General features: G+C 38.0%; 1 protein-coding gene across 1 annotated transcript in view; it reads right to left on the bottom strand.

Annotated features, from left to right (window-relative positions):
* The window catches only part of celf3a (cugbp, Elav-like family member 3a), a 36,306-nt gene that overhangs the window by 18,156 nt on the left and 2,376 nt on the right, over positions 1-15,774 (bottom strand). The window contains exons 2-5 of the mRNA XM_077195216.1: positions 12,831-12,915; positions 10,789-11,042; positions 8,812-9,089; positions 8,287-8,369 (exon numbers count right to left, since the gene is read on the bottom strand). Of these exons, the coding sequence (XP_077051331.1) occupies positions 8,287-8,369; positions 8,812-8,956 (228 nt within the window). The 5' untranslated portion in view covers positions 8,957-9,089; positions 10,789-11,042; positions 12,831-12,915. The remainder of the gene's footprint in view (positions 1-8,286; positions 8,370-8,811; positions 9,090-10,788; positions 11,043-12,830; positions 12,916-15,774) is intronic.

The following is a 15,774-nucleotide window of genomic DNA, read 5'->3' on the forward strand; positions in this document are numbered from 1 at the left end:
CAGTGGGATTACGGGATATTAAATCCATAGATTATTCAATCAACTGACATTTACTCTGCCGTCACCCTCCATGTAGAGCCTCGAACACGCATACAAACAAATCACAGTGTTTGACCTGTAAAATAGTTATATGCTTATGCATCTGAAAAAAAAATGCAAAGACACACCCAAATTTGACTGTTCCATTCACACAAACTACTACACGATATAAGCAAAATTCAGAAAGCCAGTGACTCATAAGAGCTCAAAATTCACATTCACGCACACGCTACATGTTTTGCTTTTTGGTTTTGGTACAAGTTTCTCTGTGAATGGAAAAATGACTGTGTGTGTGTATATGTCTATGTGCGTGAGTGTTTTGCACTCAAGCTAGCTCAAGAGGATCTCTCTTGCGACTTGTCAGTGTGTGTGTGGTGGCAGATGTTAAATTAGGTGTGTATCCACACAAAGACTATTCTCAATCTTGCCTCTGTACCCATCATGCAATGCTGGCCATTGCATTGAGCTGGTTCCCTAGCAACCCTGCATCCCTTGTCCCAGCCGTCTCCTGGCAACAGGACCTGCGACCGTAATCAACCTGCACGCCACCCCACCCCCAATATAATCCACTCTCTTTCTTTTCCATCTCCTTTTCTAGCTTATTCTTTCAGTCGCATCCATTTCCCATTTTATAACAATCACAGTTAAATCAGAAAGACATTCATAAAAAAGATGTCATTGAATGCCCATTAAACATGCCAAAGATAACACGATACTGATGTGTCTTATACTTAAACACATAATTCTACATCACTTTAAAGAATACTTGACCAAATCAACATAAATTTATATGAATGTATAAGGGAAAATGCATATGGCCACCATTTATTTTAAGTTCATCATTTGTATTCACCTCTGCCGTGTTACAAAGAAACAACACAGCACACTGAATACAAATATTCCATTATTATTGATTAATTATGAGGTCATCGAAACTGCACGTATGATAATCCTATGAAAATTAGAAAAAGGCCTTTTAATGGCATGTCATGCTGCTGTTGCAGCTTGAAAAGTCACCTCAATTACTCTTATTAGACAATGAAGCTGGACGATTAAAGCACCTAAAATCTTCATTCTTGAAATAATCAATAAGCTCTAATCAATTCGCCTGTTTCAAACGTGCCAATCGGTAGACCTTAAGCAATTACAATAGTAACACAGACTTTAAACTTTCAGCATCAATGCCTGCTTAAATAGAAAAAGATGGACAGAGAGAGAGAGAGAGGGGGAAAAGCATGTGTGAAAATGGCACCGCTTGGGAAATGGAGATGTGCATTGGTTGGGCTTGCTAACTCAATATGCATATCAAATTCTGAATGTAGCACATTCAAACAAACTCGCTTTTGCCAAGGAAACAGACCGTATATGAGCAATGCTTGCAATACCGCTGATGTCTAACACCCTGAACACGCAGTCAAGTCAACATTGGAGAAACTTTATTTCTGTCTGTGGGAACCAAATGAGAATAGGGAAAAGAAATGGATTAAAGTAAATAATGCATATTTGTTTGATACTCTTTACTGATTAGAACAAATAAAAAGTTATAGTAGATTAAAATCTAATTGTGCACTTAAAATCATTGTGTGGTTGCCCCATTGACTTCCACTGTAACTACTGTCTGTGGTCATTTTCAGTTTGTTTGTAATTTACACTTTCATAGTTAATATTCTTCATTTGAAACAACTGTACCAGGTAAAAACAGGTATTGTATATTTTGTCCAGTTTCACAGACAAGGCTTAAGCCTAGTCCCAGACTAAAATGCATGTTTGAGCTGTCTTAACTGAAAGCAACTTGCAATATTTTAAAATATGTCAGTGCCATTGTTTTGTCCCAAGAAGCACATCAGTAATGTTTTTCTTTTCAGGAACGTTTATAAAAGCTACTTAAATGTCCTAATTGAACTAAGGCCTAGTCCTGGTTTAGTCTAAGCCGGTCTGTGAAACCAGGCCAATATGTTTTAAAAAATGATCATTGACACTTCGAATTGAAAATTCGATACGTCCTTATTACTCATCAGGAAATCTGCAAAGCCATATTCATCATTTACTGCCTTTATGGTTTTTCCTGAGCAACAATATTGATCTGGGACACATTCAGAAAGAAGACAGATTACAGCCAGCAAACAAGCTGTTAAGATTACATGATTTGTTGCAGACAATGAAAACCAACCAAATCAAGAGAGGAAGTAGGATGGACCCAAGGGGATCTGTTGTTTGGGACTTTATTATAATAAATGTCTGAGCATCTGAAACCCTACCACACGGAAAAAAAAACGGATGAAAAGGGCCATTTTTGCAGTTAACTACGCTTTGAAAAGCAGAAAATGTCTGTTAGCTAGTTTAATTTTAGTCTCAATGGTGTGAAAAAATCTACTGTGCACAGTGGATACATGTCCATCAGATTAAGTTCTGCTCTCACGGAGTGTGTAATCATCAAATGCCACACACACACACACACACACACTTACTAGCAGATGTCTGTCTTTAAGCTCATGGACGTCCGCCGCCTTCCCCCCGGCTCATTATGTCAAATTTTCTTTCATTTACCCCCTTCCCCCAATTCACCCCTCAATCTTCCCCCTTTTCACATATCAGTCCAATTTCTCTTTAATTAGACCTACTTTCACCTCTCTCCCTCTTTCACGCTCTCGAACCCTGTAACCCTTCAATTCATCTGAACAATAGACTCATCCTGCCCGCGATGTGAGTATAGATACTGACACTAAGTCAAATATACTTAATCGTGCTTTTCTGGAAAGGAAACGTGTGCGTCGTCGGATCGCGTTAGTCTAATATGATCGCTTGTCTTTTATTTGTGAAAAAAGTACAGTAATATGAGTTTGCATACACTTTCTTACACAGAATTCAATTGGATTTTCATAGAAGTATGAAGACATAGTTTAAGTGTAGTGCACTACTGTATTTGTAAAAAGCATGCACTGAACAAAACATGACACATATTTTAAGGTATACAACAACATATCTTATCTAATTCGACTTTCCGGGTGCCCTTAACATACTACGACGTAAATCAGAATGAGCACATTGTAGTAAACTACAAACAAACATCCAGACATTCACTCTCACACACTCCATCCCCCTCTCTAATAACACCTGCCCTCCCTTCCCCCACAACAAAGGCACAACAGACGCTCTTTTAAACACGCGTTCAGACGCACAACTACTCGTCCCAAACATGAAAATGCCAAAAATGTGTGCACGCCAATTGGAACGCTAGTTCAATAGAGATCGGGCGTAATTTGATGCTTTGAATCAAAATGATAATAGTAAAAACAACCTTAATAGTGCAAACAGAAGCTATCTGGTCTGTCCTGCTGATCTACTACGTCTTGCTTTCTTGTCACAATTGTTTGTGGCTGAGGCATAAGAGTAAAGCTGTTCGTGAAACAGCAGATAAAACAAACCACAAAAAACTCAGTGTGAAAGCTGATATTTATCTTAACTGAAGTCAGATAGGATCCAGCTGAGTCACATTATACCATAAATCGCCATCACAACAACTGTCTTCCAAATTCATCTGTTTTTTTAGCCTTGTTGTGCACTAGCTGCAGTTTTATTTAAATGCTAAGAGGCGGCCAAAAAGAGCACATTTGAGATGTGGCCAATTCTATAATAGAGGAAACAAACAAACCAAGGTGTTTATGTGTATGTTTAAAAGCTTGATGGAACACGTGAGCGGCTGAAGTATCGCCCGCCGCTTTTTTGTTGTGCCCGTGCAAGTGGGATAAACAGAGCTAAGCAAACACGTTGGGATGGCAACGATAGGTTGAATGTTTTAAAGAGCGCGAGATAGGAGAGATGGGGAAAGATAAGAGGAGGGGGAGGAGGAGGAAACCATTGGATTGGAAAACCAGAAAGAGGACTCCAGGTTTCCATTCTCCTCGTCTGTCTACAATCACTGCGAGCCTCTCACCTGAAATTAGACATAAGGCCAGGTGCCACTCCAGCCATGCCATCTGTTCAACCCCTCCTCCTTTGTCTGTCTTAACCTCTCCCTTCAATACATTGCTCTCAGTTGATCTTTTAAAATTAGAATATTGGAATGTTTTTTGAAAGGCATTTTTCGCTTGCCCAAACAGCGGTGTAAACAATTGCATGAAACATGATAATTACAAACCCAAAACACAATTGTATGTTTAGAATTTCAATTTCAACATTTTTCTTAAGATTATTAAGGGTTTTTTTTTGTCATTCAGGACACAATGTGTGCATGTAATGGCATATGGAATATGCAGTGGTGTCTATAGTAGCCTATCTAAATTCACACATCACTCTTTCCTTATTTAGTGAACTCCACATTGAATTTGGGTCACAAGAATGGTGTGTTATTTGTATATAAGTTTGCATGTATGTACAAGTATTTACTTGTATTAATATTACATTAAGGTGTTATAATGAGTGTATGTTAAGCTGCATTTTCTAAATTCTGAGAGTTTGAGAGTTACAAAGACGACTGTGGCGCATCCTCAGACAACACAGAGGACCACTGGAATAACACCTTACTCTTGTCTCTCTCACTCTCATTTAATACTAAAGGTTAGGAAAAATTTAAAAAAATTCAGAGGATAAAAACTGTTACCCAAATGATTCAACGTTTCAATTGAATGCTCATTTTATTAATAATTTTAGTATAGTTATGTCATAGAGAAGTTTGTTAGTGTGTCATTTACCTGAGGCCCTGTTTACACCTGGTATTAAGATGCGTTTTGGTCGATCGGATCACAAGTAGACAAGGCAGATACATATTCGTTTACACCTGGTGTTTTAATCCGTCTCTTTTGTCCACTTTCAACCACTTCTGTCCTGATTTCTTCAAAGGGAGGGTCTATGGGCGGGTAAATGTATGGGCTTTTTTAGATCTTTCGAGCTAATGAATGAAATAAGCTCACGCGATTTACATATGAACACAGAAAACAAAACAAAAATACAGAGAGCAGTAGCTTTCGTTTCTCCTCTTACAGCCGCAAGACCACGCCAAACGCGGTGAGTGCGTGTTCGAAATCAGGAATGGTGGGAAAACATCATGCTTGGTACGTTTTTCGTCTTCAAACCATTCTTGGGTCTCCAGCCGACGAAGTTGCGTCTGGCAAGCGCGCTTCCCAATACGTTTACCCATTAGGTCAGTAGACGGAGAGTAGGCAGTCTTTTGTGGCTGTTCGAACGCATTCGACCATGAGTGTTTACACTACGAAAGCAATCCTGTCGAATGCCTTTTTTGACTACCTCTGGAAGTGGTTGAAAGTAAACAAGCTCTAAACATTTTAGACCCTGTTTACACCAGTATTTAGTGTCGTCCACTTGTGATCCGATTGACCAAAACGCATCGTAATACCAGGCGTAAGCAGGGCCTGAGATACCTACCTGACATCAGCCTGCTGTGTGAGAGAGCCTGAAACATTTGAATGCATATAGTTAGGATTTATTTATGCATTTGTTTATTTGTATATTTATTCAGAGTTAAGAATACTGCCTTTTGTTTGTGGCTTTGAATACTATGTTTAAATAAAGACAACACAGTGGACCGCTTGAATGACACCTAACTCTTGTCTCTCCCACTCTCATTTAATACTAAAGACAATCCTCATCCACCCTGTAGGTCCAGTCAACAGACGAGAATTGTCTTTAGTATTAAATGAGAGTGTGAGAGACAAGAGTTAAGGACTGTTTAGACAAAACTTGCTTTTCCATTCCACTGCGCTACTTTCCATCATTTTTTCAGTGTAAACATGCGGTAGACAGACGTGTTTAAACGCTGCGCTCACGGCTTTTGCAGCGTCTCGCGCATTACACGGCATTCTAAAATCGCGGAACTCAAGTTAAAATGAGTTCAGTTTTTAAATGAGTTCAGTCTCTAGACCTTGCGCTTTTGTGAAAACTGTTACACACATGCAAACAACAAGTAATAAACAGTATACAAATAACACAACATTGTGACCCAAATTCATTGTGCAGGGGGTCACATAGCAGAGGCATATTTTTCAACTTCTTATTCCCCAATGATAGCTACTCTCAGTTGTTGTAGAAGAAAGTAAACACTAAGTTGTTATTATAGCAAGTTATGTAGAAAATGCTAATATTAATAGGTATAATTCACCCCCAAACATTAAAATTCTGGCATCATTTACTCACCCTGCAAAATACAAGAGATGTTTTTGTCCAAAGTAACTAAAACCAAAGATTAAAGATTGTTTACATTAATTGAAATAAAGCTGAAAGAAAACAAAATATAAATATTAGATAAAAATTTTAAACTTAAAAACCTTAAATGATAAAAAAATTAAAAAATAAAAATAAATGTTGCCTTGGCAGCTAACTGAAATAAAATAAGTTTTAGTTAAAGTACAAAAATTACTAAATTAAATGCAAAAAGCACATAATGAAACTAAAATGAAAGCTAAAAATATTAAAAATAAAATAAAATTCAAAATACTATTAAATACCATAAAAATTATACTAAAATAAAAGCCAAAAGGGATACAAAATACGGACCAAAAAAAACATTTTGTGTTTCGCAGAAGGAGGAGGTTTCATGAATTATCCCTTTACTTACATTATTTGAACAGGCGGATATGTTTTCATCACTCGCAAAAATGACAATGAAAATGCAAACAGTGAGTCTCCAAGATCAAATCTAGAAAATAAATCTGAATTCAGCCTAGTGTGAACAAAGCCTGAGGGGAAAATGAGAAACGTGAGAAATTAAGGTTCCAAGCCAAATTTGGTCCTATCTTATCTGTCTTTCTCCCCTCATCGTGGTAACAATTCCTATCTCACCCGCGCACGCACTCTAAACACACATCACGCAGCGTTGCCAGAGCGATTCGCTATGATTGACAGGCTGGGGGCGGGGCTTGCTCTGAATGGCAGGTGCCATGAGCTGGTAATAATGCCACACAGCTGGGCTTTCCGCATGTGTGTGAAAAAAGAATGAAAGAGAGAGACAGAGAAAGAGGAAGAGAGATTTCTCTTTAAGAGAGGGGGGGGGGCTGTAGTTCTTAATAACATGGCTCCCTTTCGTACCTCAGGGGGGAGGTTTGAACACCGTCTAACCAGGCTTAGGTGAGGGGGGTAGACCAATAGAAGAAAGGAGGGACAGAGAAGGAGGAGAGAGGATTTAAAGCCGAGGGAACCCGCTGATCTACGCCTGGAGAGGTCGCAAAGGTCAGACTACTGTCATGCTAATAATGGGATTTGTTCTGGAGTTAGTCTCAAGCACACATGCGCATGACGTTACGCACCATAAGGAAAAAACGATCTAAACAGATGCTCGCAAACATTGGTTCTCTGAAACTAAGGCATAGCGTGGTTTGTTTCGCTTGGACTTCGATTTAATTTTGTCACTTCTAACACTACTCAGCCAGACTTCGATGTTACGTGATGTGACATACAGAGTAATAAAGCCATATATCCTTTCATTAGCCTACGTCTGGTGGGAACACAATTGGCTTGGAGTCTGTTCAGATGCACCAGAAGCTTCTGTTTGCCCGCTCAGTCCACATTGTGTCTCTGCTTTTACGGCGTCTTCGCATGCAGCTTCCTCTTGTGCAAATTAAACTCGCTTAAATAGAATCTGAGGGGACGCAAAAGATTCCCTGTGGGTTTGCTTGCTTCAGTTCTAATCAACAGAAAAAAAAGAAAAAAACACATCATGCGAGCACTGAGCGTATAGTTGTATTAATTCCTCATTAAATCTCAAAACAGACCATATAATCTCATCCTCGAGTTCTATACGTTGACGTCAAGAACATTCGACTCGCAACATCGCTCATAATGATCCAGTACATCAGGCAAATCTAAAAAAGTAGGTGATTTACGGATGAAAACATAAAAAGGCATTAAAAAAGGATGAAGAGATTGGAGGTTTCTGAATTTACAGGTTGCCCGTCACGGCTCTGGCACGGCAGATGGCCTAACAGCTAATCAACGACTTCAGAGAGCGACATGATCGCGGATGCCTTCAAGGATTGTGCCCTCCTACATACCTAATTAAAGTCTGTTCATTCAACACAGATTTCCACAGATCCTGTTTCCTGAACCATCTAATGTGTTGTTTCTACTTTTAGAAACAACTTCATGTTCCCCCCCTGCTAGAAGTGCTTTATGATAAAAGATTTATTCTATATGCAGTCTGCTAATTATGGACAATTGGAAATGTTTGTCTGATTTAAACAAATCAATGTTTTATACAGCCCGTCTGAGTTCACGTCACCGACAGCGACAACTCACCCCAGGCAATGTCTTCTGCTCGTGCAGTGCATTCTGGGCCTTCAAGGCTGACTCCCTCGCACAGTATGTCAAGAACGCACATCCTGAAGAAGGAACAAGAATACAACGTGGGATGTATAAATAAAAATATAGCAAAACCTAGACAGTCCATGAATATTAAGCAGTGTGTTTTGCGAACATAAAAGGATTTGACAACTGTGACTAAGAAATGGAAAAACGTTGAATTTGCTTTCTCACCCCAGATGCATTTTCTGTGAATAGATTTCTTTAGAAAGCTAGACCATTGGAAGCTAACTCAAAATGAAATAAAAGGAAATTAATCCTATGTGTAACTAAAGGTTAAAGTTTCTACACATTAAAACACAGTATGTGTCCTCACTAGATGCAGTACAAGAGACGTTTCTCTTCAAGAGACATATCTCCATTTCAGATATGAAAAGGATTCTTCTCATCTAGCACCATTAGTCTTCCATCTCCTCTTGAGACTGTCCGTTCAATAGAGCCGCGTCAATCTCGTTTAATTACCTTTGTGCATTCCCGTGTACTTGTCCTTGATCACCGTGAGCTCATAGATCTTCCCAAACTGCTCAAAGATGGGCTTCAGGTCCTTCTCCTCCAGATTCCGCGGGATCTGGCCAATGAAGAGCTTGATGGCGTCTGCCTCCTTCATTAGGACAGTTTCCTAAGGGGACGGAGCGACAGCTGCGCCCGGGGTTTCAGCACTGGAGAGCGGCTCAGCGGCGGAGGAAGAGTCGCGGTGTTAATCTCGAGTCCCGGTGGAAAAGGTTTGAACCGTGACAGCTCTGCGTAAAACAAAGCACATAACGCTAAAATACTCGTTAACACTTTATAATATCTCCCATTAACAAGATTTATACTTGTAAAAGAGGACATGTGTGATGCTTGTAAAGTAGCCAAAGTAAAGCGTTTAAGACCGTCAGGAAGGGAATTTTATTCGGTTTACAACACAGACGCTAAGTAACGTTATTTGAAAGAGCCTTTAAACATAACACTTTAGCTTTTATCATATATCTGTGGAATATAAAGACCGTCAGGATGGGGATTTTATTCGGTTTACAGCACAGTTAGACAGGAATTTGAAAGAGCCTTTAAACATAACACTAAAGCTTTTATCATATATCTGTGAAATAGAACGAATAAAGTGTGTTTAAGTTTTGCAATTGTACCGTGCGCGTGAGATAAAGTGCTGGAGCGGTCTAGTGTTGCTATGGTTACCTCTTCAAACCATTCCTACTCGTGAGCGAATATACGAAAAATAGGGGCACTGACTAATTTGCAACTTGTAGAAACGTTTTTAAATGATTTAATATGCATTATTACATGTAAAACATAAACGTTTAAGACCTCCCGGCCTCAGCCGCGTTTGCAATATGAAGGTAGCTAATTCAACTAGATGTAAGAACGAAAGACCAATCACAATTCAATATGCAAATGACAAAAGAAAAGCCACCAATTGACATTAGGTTTGCCAGAATTACAATCTTCCATGTCGGTCGATTTTGAATGGTGAAATTCTTACAAAATGGATATCTTACAGGTTATAACGTTTATAAATAAAACAGATACCACACCAAAGCTGAAATAATCTACTAAAAAAAGTCTGAATGAATTAGTACGTTGATTGGTTTGTGCTGAATGAAATGCATAATATTATGGAGGATAATAAGGATTTCAATACAGTGCTGGAAGCACTGAAATGTCAAACATCATACAATGCTTATCAGATTTGTGGTGTAAATATAATAACATTTCTAGCTATTTCAATATACACTAATGATATGTTTAAATGAATGCATTATATAATGTAAATATCAATAATTTAAGCTATTATAACGTGTTATCAAAACATAAGATGGGTTTCTATAAAATAATTTTAAGATAAAATATTATAGTAGTACAAAGAAGCTTATGTTACGAGCTCTGGCAATAGAGCACATTAAAACTGAATGCAATAAAATAAAAATGCTTATAAATATTGACGGATATGCCCGTTGCTTCTTTGTTTAATCCACACTGGAGGCTCAGGCGTATGTGGCTCTTTGTCACGACACCACATACGCACATACATGACAGAGAACAAAAACACGCAACTATCCATGCAACTTCACGCCTTCAAATCAATAAAGACGGGAAGAAGTTTATTCAAATCTTACGAGCTCTCTGGTGTGTGTGCAAACCCGAAATTTGCTCTCGTTTCCTTCCCTCTCTCCCTCTTTTGTTAATCCCAAGGGGATGTTTGTTTATTTGCTGTCTTTCTGTCTGGTTGTAGAATATGGTCTGATATTCTACGTGCACTGATAAAGAGAGCTGATGGCTTGAACGCAAACCACTGTAGGCTACATTCAACTAAATCCGTGCATCTGTCACCCTTGACTCGTCTTGGTTTTTGTCTCTCTGTGCCCTCTCAAATATCTCCTGTTGACTAGAATACATGCATGAATCAATAGAAGTTTAAATGCAAATAAAATGTATTTCACTCACGTTTTAATGCAGAGGCAGTTTGAAGAAGACGCACGGTAATGCTGTAGCCTATATTCACGGTGTTGACACTCCGTATAACCCGTAGCTTTTGACGTCGAAAGCCGGTGTCCCCCTCCTGTCCATCTCCTGTCCTCCCTCGGGGTGTGGAAACCGTGATGCTTACTCGGATTAAGGGAGCGTCTCCATTTTCCTCTCACAAACCATTGGGTGCTGTCAAATACGAACAGCTATCCTTTTCATTTCACTGTGGTATACTATGGAAGTAAAAAGAAAATGTAATCATGACTTTATTTCTCCAAATCGCGCCTACAGTGGGCTATATATCACAATTGAGACTATTTTTTTTGTATTTGCACTATTATATCTCACAGTTGCAACTGTTTCACAATAAGTTTTGTTTTTCGTGAGGCATGCCTCACATTTAAGACACGTTCTCTATCCATGAAGAACCAGGATCCAATAAGAAACAAACAAAAAAACAAATGAACACCTTTTATTTAATGGAAATTTCCAGTGATATAAATAGCTTTATGGTTCGCTACTGCTTTATTTGAGTGTTCGCTTTTCGCGTTTGCATGTAACATTTGGACGGTCCCTGATATCAAGGACTCTAATCCGCCTTTTGTTCTGTCGAGCTCTGACCACGGTGCTGAAACCACATTGAGCCAAATCATGTTTTCTCGCAAATTAACGCCCACATAAACTACGTGCTTTCCTCACTATGTGGTCGAGCAATTTCTCTATCTCCGTGCGCGTTCTATCAGGGAATTCATTTCTATTCTGAATGAATAAAAACAAAAAACGGATTAAATAAAATTAGGAGGTGAAATAGACAACATCATACACACACACCGTGTGCTCGATTTACATCCTCCAAGACATCAAGTGGATGTAATTGTTCAATGGTCAGTAGCCTTTATATCAACCTGTATGGCTCTTAGGTTAAACTCAATCAAAGACTAGTGTAGGCTACTTGTGTTAATTTACTGGGATTGGCAACCATCTGCCACGAGCCCCTAAATCCGCCAATGCTACTTTTACCCTTGACCCAAAACCCCATATGACTTAGAAACGCATATTTCTGTTGATAACCTCACATTAAGACAAAAAAACCTCTATACTATGACTCAAAGCACGACTCATTCGCGTACACAAGAGTACGCACTTGCAATCACAGATGACTCAACTTATTGTACCAGACAGTTGAATTAACGACGACATCTGCTGGTTATTTCAGTATTACAGCACTGAGAGCTTGTCAGTGGTCGAAGTCTGTCTCAAAAATTCAGGAAGATCAATTAAATTCAATGTAATGGCCCAGACGATTAATATATAAATCTGGATGATAAACAAACTGCTTTCATGATTTGTGAGTAGCTTCCTTTATATCCATTCATAGAAATTCATATCAAGCTGCTTGAGGCCTTTACATCTTTGTGAGGTATGAAACATCCAAGTAAACTTGCATAAAGGTCACACATACCCTGACCTATACCAAGTGCATTCTTTCAAGCAATAACCAGTCAGTTCTGGGATATAGAATATAACTATAGGCTTATATGCTCCTATGCATCCATTCACAACAAATATTGGCATCTTTTTGCCTAAACAAAATATTTAGGCACAAAATTGTCTGCTTCTTTATCGCAAGAACAGAAAAAAAGAAGCCCAAATAAATACCTCTAAGAAGAGAGAAAGCTATGATAGTTGCCTTTAGCAATAAAGTTAAGATGCCTTTGCACCAGTAGAGGGAGATAGAGCTCTAACTTTCCAATGTGTTTAATGCATTTGAAGGCCTGAGTTGGGAAACAACTTTACCAATTGACCATGTGTGCATCATCCATAGCAATAACAAATAACTTTAAGACAACGTTACATTTTGTCCATTGCCCTGGAAAAACTTCCACTTGAAATGCACCACTGACTTTATAGTGCCATGCTTTTCTGTGGACTTGCAGCCTGAGACAATTTACAGTTCTGGCAAATATAAAAGGGTAGGCGAGACATATTTAGTGTGCTCTGTGCAACAGCATATCCTTTACCTTGATTTGCAAGCGGATGGGATACAAGGGCATTGGATGTCCCCTCAAGCACAGCTGTTGCTGGGCAGACAAAATCCTTCACCATCTGCATACATTGAGGATGGAAAGGGGAAGTCAGATAAAACAAAAGGTTGATTGGGTTAAAAGGCAAAGGACAAGAGAGGGAGAGAGGGGGAAAGAAGTATTAAAACATTAATAGAAAGCACAACCTTACATGTATGCATCTAGAGTCAGTTGCATAGTTATTTATTTTCTGTTCAGTTTCAAACACATGTGGAGAGAACGTATGAAATTCTATCGAAATCGAATTATTTATATTTATCAATGAATGATCATGCAAAGAAGAACAAAAGCACTGGTTACTTGAGCAAAGCGTTTATTTTAATAAGCTATTTGAATTCAGGGTTTATTTCGAGTTAACTGTGCATGACGAGGGTGTGTAATTTCAAGGATCGAAACCAACACTGCACGTGCTGCTGTGGAAAGTTTTGCAAGAAGCGATTAACAAATGTTTCACTTGAAACGTGCAGAGCACGCGCGCTTCGCGTATGTGGGCGTCCCTCACAACCAAATTAATTAAGTAGGCTTACGCTACGTAAAATAAACAGACGAGGCGAGCTGATGAACGGCAGAACATGAATGAAAAACCTCAACATAACTGTTTAACATCATTCTCGGTCCTGTAAAATGTAGTGGTGTAGAATTACCCAATGGATTTTGTTTTAAGATATTTACTTATTTCAAAATTCAAAATATTGATTTCACTAATTATATTATATATTAATATAATAATTTTGACAAATGAAATTATAATAATTATAAACATGTATTGAAATGACAAGTATTTTAAATCTAATAATTGCGTATTATAACTAATTATGCCTAAAATATAGCCTATGATAATTACATATTTAAAAGTTATGTCTCTTATTTCCAATTCAGAAACTCGAAAATAACATCCTGATATTATTTTGTGTATGTGTTTTATACGAGTGTTTTTTTTTGTTGTTCTATTCGATCTTAGCCTACTGAAACACGAGGACATGACGAGGCACTTGGTTTGACTTTCTAATATTGGAGTGCTTCGGGGTAAACCCTTACTGTGTTTTGTCAATACACATGCGTTAGAAATTAAAAAAAAACCTTTGAATATTCATATGAGAGAGGCGAAAACCTTTGTTTTTAAATCGTAATGGAATGCAAATAAAACTATAACCGTTGAACTCAATTTCTGTAAATAAATCTATAAATTAAGAAATAATGTAGCTAACTTTAATAAACATGTTCTCTCACGTGTATTTATTTGTGTGCACATTACATTAAGTCTGTAAAAAGTAGTAATACAAGCGGATTAGATAATGTTTAGTTTAGGCTAAACATTCATTTAAACCTCCATTGCCCAGTTTCACAGAGGGTTAAGTAGCCTACACCCAAAAATGAAAATTATGTCATCATTTACTCACCCTTATGTTTTCCCCAAACCTGTATGAGTTTCATTCTTCTGCTGAACTAAAAAGAAGATATTTTGAAGAATGTTGGTAACCAGACAGTTGATGGTATACCAAGCAATAGCCATTGACTTCCATAGTATTTTTTTCCTACTAGTCAATGGATACCTCAACTGTCTGGTTATCAAAATTCTTCAAAAAAAAAAAATCTTCTTTTGAGTTCAACAGAATAAACTCATACAGGTTTGAAACAACATAAGGGTGAGTAAATGATGACAGAATTTTTGGGTGAAGTAGCCTATCCCTTTAAGCCTAGTCCCCGACTAAAATGCATGCTTTGAGCTGTCTTAACTGCAAGCAACTTGCACCGAGATATCTTAAAAGGTCAGTGATCTTGTTTTGTCTCAAGATGCACACCAGTAATGTTTTCTTTTTTTCTAAGGCACGTTTATAAAAGCTACTTATGTCGTAATTTAACTAAGGCCTACCTGGCTTAGTCTAAGGCCTGTCTGTGAAACCAGGCCAATATTTATTTAATATCTACAAAACACTGTGATTTAGATGCTTGATAATTAATCCTAGTATGCAGCGTTTTCATCAGATCTTTCGACCAAATCACAACACATTAATGTTATGACTGTATTTTTGGAAACGATTTATGACCTTAAAGAATAGTTCAAGAATTTAGGTTATTGTTTACTGACAGGTATTTCAAAACTCTTCTCTTCGTGCACATCTGCTGTTTTCCATGAAAGAGGAGACCAGCCGTATAAAGCAGGAACCTCAGAGGGCCTTTGAAAACCCCTGGTGTGAAACTATAAAGAACTTTGCTCAACACCAGGCGTTTTCTTGCCAAAAGTGTGTTCTTTTCTGAAGAAAAATGAAACTTTTGCTCAGGTGGTATTTTTATTCAAATGAACAGCAAAATGCACGTGCTAGTTTTGACGAGGATTTTGTTGTAGGGTAGAGAATCCAATGAGTATAGGCCTATACCAGGACTGATTGGGCTCCCCTCGGCACAGGGCCCAGGACAACATTCAGGGTTGTCTCCCCCTGCTGACGACCATTTGTAAATATTATTTTTATTTTGCAACTTACATCAAAGAAACTAGTGGTTACACCTTCATTTTTCTAAATCTGTTATTTTTGACATTAAAGATTAAGGCAATTAGTGAACTGTTCAGCTTTATCGGGTCTTAAGCAATTTAATGCTTATTTTATGATTTTAAACACTTTGCTATTATAAGCAATGACTTTAAGGGTTAGTTCACCCAAAAATGTAATTCTGTCATTAATTGCTCGCCTTCATGTCGTTCCAACCCTTTAAGTCTTTTGTTCATCTTCAGAACACAAATTAAGAACTTTTTGATGAAATCTGAGAGCTTCTTGTACGTACCTTCGTTAACTACCACTTTGACGCTAAAAAAAAACTAAGAGATCGCAAAACTATTGCATATAAATCGAGCAGTTTAGTCCAAATTTATGCTTTTATTCAC

The sequence above is a fragment of the Siphateles boraxobius genome, unplaced genomic scaffold (genome assembly GCF_051911475.1).
Source record: "Siphateles boraxobius isolate OS27281-9 unplaced genomic scaffold, OSU_SipBor_1 33, whole genome shotgun sequence".
NCBI classification, from domain to species: Eukaryota; Metazoa; Chordata; class Actinopteri; order Cypriniformes; family Leuciscidae; genus Siphateles; species Siphateles boraxobius.